Consider the following 1,954-nt stretch of genomic DNA (forward strand, 5'->3'; position numbering starts at 1 on the left):
GCCTCTGCTCCCCGCAGGAGGCAGGAGGCAGCTGGGCCCTCAGGACTGCGGGATCTGCTGGCAGCGCGTGGGGCTGGGCGGGAGCCTGGCGGCGGCGCTCTGCTCGGTGCGGAAGCTGTACTCATACTGTGGAGGGACGGACAGAGAGCAGTCAGTGTGGGGGACCCGGGGCGGCCACTCCACACCTTGGCCGGGCCCTCGCCGAGCCCTGTGCGTGCACACGGGCTGTGGGTGCGAGCATATGCCTTCAGACCCACCTGTGGGGCTGCAGTGCCTGCTGGTCTCTGAGGGCTGGTACCTCTCACAGTCCCTGCCCCCACGCCCGCAAGGTGAGACCTCAGCACCGGCAGTGCCTGAGCCATGACATCAGCGGCAAACGCGCCAGCTGATTGCGTGCCAGGCTGCACGCCCGGCGCCCTCCGCCTCCCACCCCCGCAGACGGTCCTACTGGACGGAGTCCCACGCTGGCAAGGGCAGATCTGGGTTCCGTCCCAAGCCTGACCAAGGGCAGTGCAGCCCCCAGGCCCAGGGGACCCCCACTTGCCGCTCCGAGTACGTGCCCCTCGAGCACTGCTGGTGACGGACACACCCTGCCCGTGCCCCCTCCCTGCGGGTGTGCGAGTGGCCTCATGAGCTGCCGAGGACCCTCTAGGGCTGCACCCACTGGCCCCCGAGCGCACCCAGCAGATCTTGGGCCGAGGGCAGCGCCTTTTCTGTGGGGCCAGGGGACCTGAGGGTCACCTTGAAGGCCAGGTGCTCCTACAGGTTTTGGGAATGAGGAGCTTACACTGGGTCAGTGGTTGTCAAGCGTTTAAATACGATCTGAAACCTTTTCGGCAGCTGGAATCACCATAAAAGGGCTCGCCTACTTAAAGCAGCGCCCGCCGCCGCCGCCTCTGTGGGGACACTGGGGGAGGCTGGTAGGAAGATGGGGTGGAGCCATGGCAGCAGGGGGGCATCCCCCGGGCACCCCCACAAGGAGGGCTCCAGACGCTCTGCTCCCTCCAGGCACCTGGCAGAGCCTGCCCAGCACCCCTGCCCCGAGGGGCTGCCTGCAGCCAGGAGGCACTTCCGGGCCACACCAAGCGAGAGCAGCTGGAAGTTGAAAGGTTTCAGGTTTGATAGTGTCCTCAACCCCCCTGCCTGGCAGTCCCACAGCACTGACCCAGGACAGACAGACAGACAGACACAGATGTGCGCTGGGGCTCGGGGAGGCCCGGCTGACCGTCCCTGTGCGAAGGTGGAGGTGCGCAGCCTCACGGAGCCACAGGCCCCGGTGGGGGAAGGATGGGGTCCCTACAGACAGCCTGTCTCCGAGGGCGGAGAGGCGCTCACGTCGCAGGGCACCTCGGGCAGCTCTCTGCTCCTCTCGGAACCTCGGTAAGCTCACCTCGGCAGTGGGGTCACCAGGAAGTGACAAGGGTTGGTGAGGACGCGGAGAAAAGGGAACCCGCGTGCATTGTTGGGAATGTCAACTGGTGCCGCCGCGAGGAAAGCAGTATGGAGACCCTTTAAAAACTAAAAATAGAACCACCATGTGACCCAGCAGTCCCACTGCCGGGTCTGATCCCAAGGAAGTGAAAGACAAACTTGAGGAGCTGTCTGCGCCCACGCAGCTCACTCACCGTAGCCGGGCAGAGCACACCCCGAGCGCCCTCACCGGCTCATGGGTAGAGGAAGCGTGGCACACAGTACAGCTGCTCGTACGGAGAAAGACGTGCGGGTTATGACTATTACAGCAGCTTTAGTAACTCAACAGAACGTCACAAGGCAACGGCAAGCTTTTGCCCAGCCCTGTATATACACAGTGGAATATTATTCAGCCTGAGAAGAATGAAGTCTTGCTGTTTGTGACGCATTATGCTAAGTGAAATAAGTCAGACGGAAGAAAAGTACCACATGATCTCACTTACATGTGGAATCTAAAAAACAAAACAAAAAACAAGACACAAAA

General features: G+C 62.2%; 1 protein-coding gene across 2 annotated transcripts in view; it reads right to left on the reverse strand.

The window, feature by feature from the left end:
• The window catches only part of MVB12B (multivesicular body subunit 12B), a 148,631-nt gene that overhangs the window by 18,787 nt on the left and 127,890 nt on the right, over nucleotides 1–1,954 (reverse strand). For both annotated transcript variants that reach the window (XM_014529406.1, XM_014529405.1), the window contains exon 10: nucleotides 9–126. In XM_014529406.1, the coding sequence (XP_014384892.1) occupies nucleotides 40–126 (87 nt within the window). In that variant the 3' untranslated portion in view covers nucleotides 9–39. The remainder of the gene's footprint in view (nucleotides 1–8; nucleotides 127–1,954) is intronic.

Source organism: Myotis brandtii, unplaced genomic scaffold (assembly GCF_000412655.1).
Source record: "Myotis brandtii unplaced genomic scaffold, ASM41265v1 scaffold68, whole genome shotgun sequence".
Classification (NCBI taxonomy): Eukaryota; Metazoa; Chordata; class Mammalia; order Chiroptera; family Vespertilionidae; genus Myotis; species Myotis brandtii.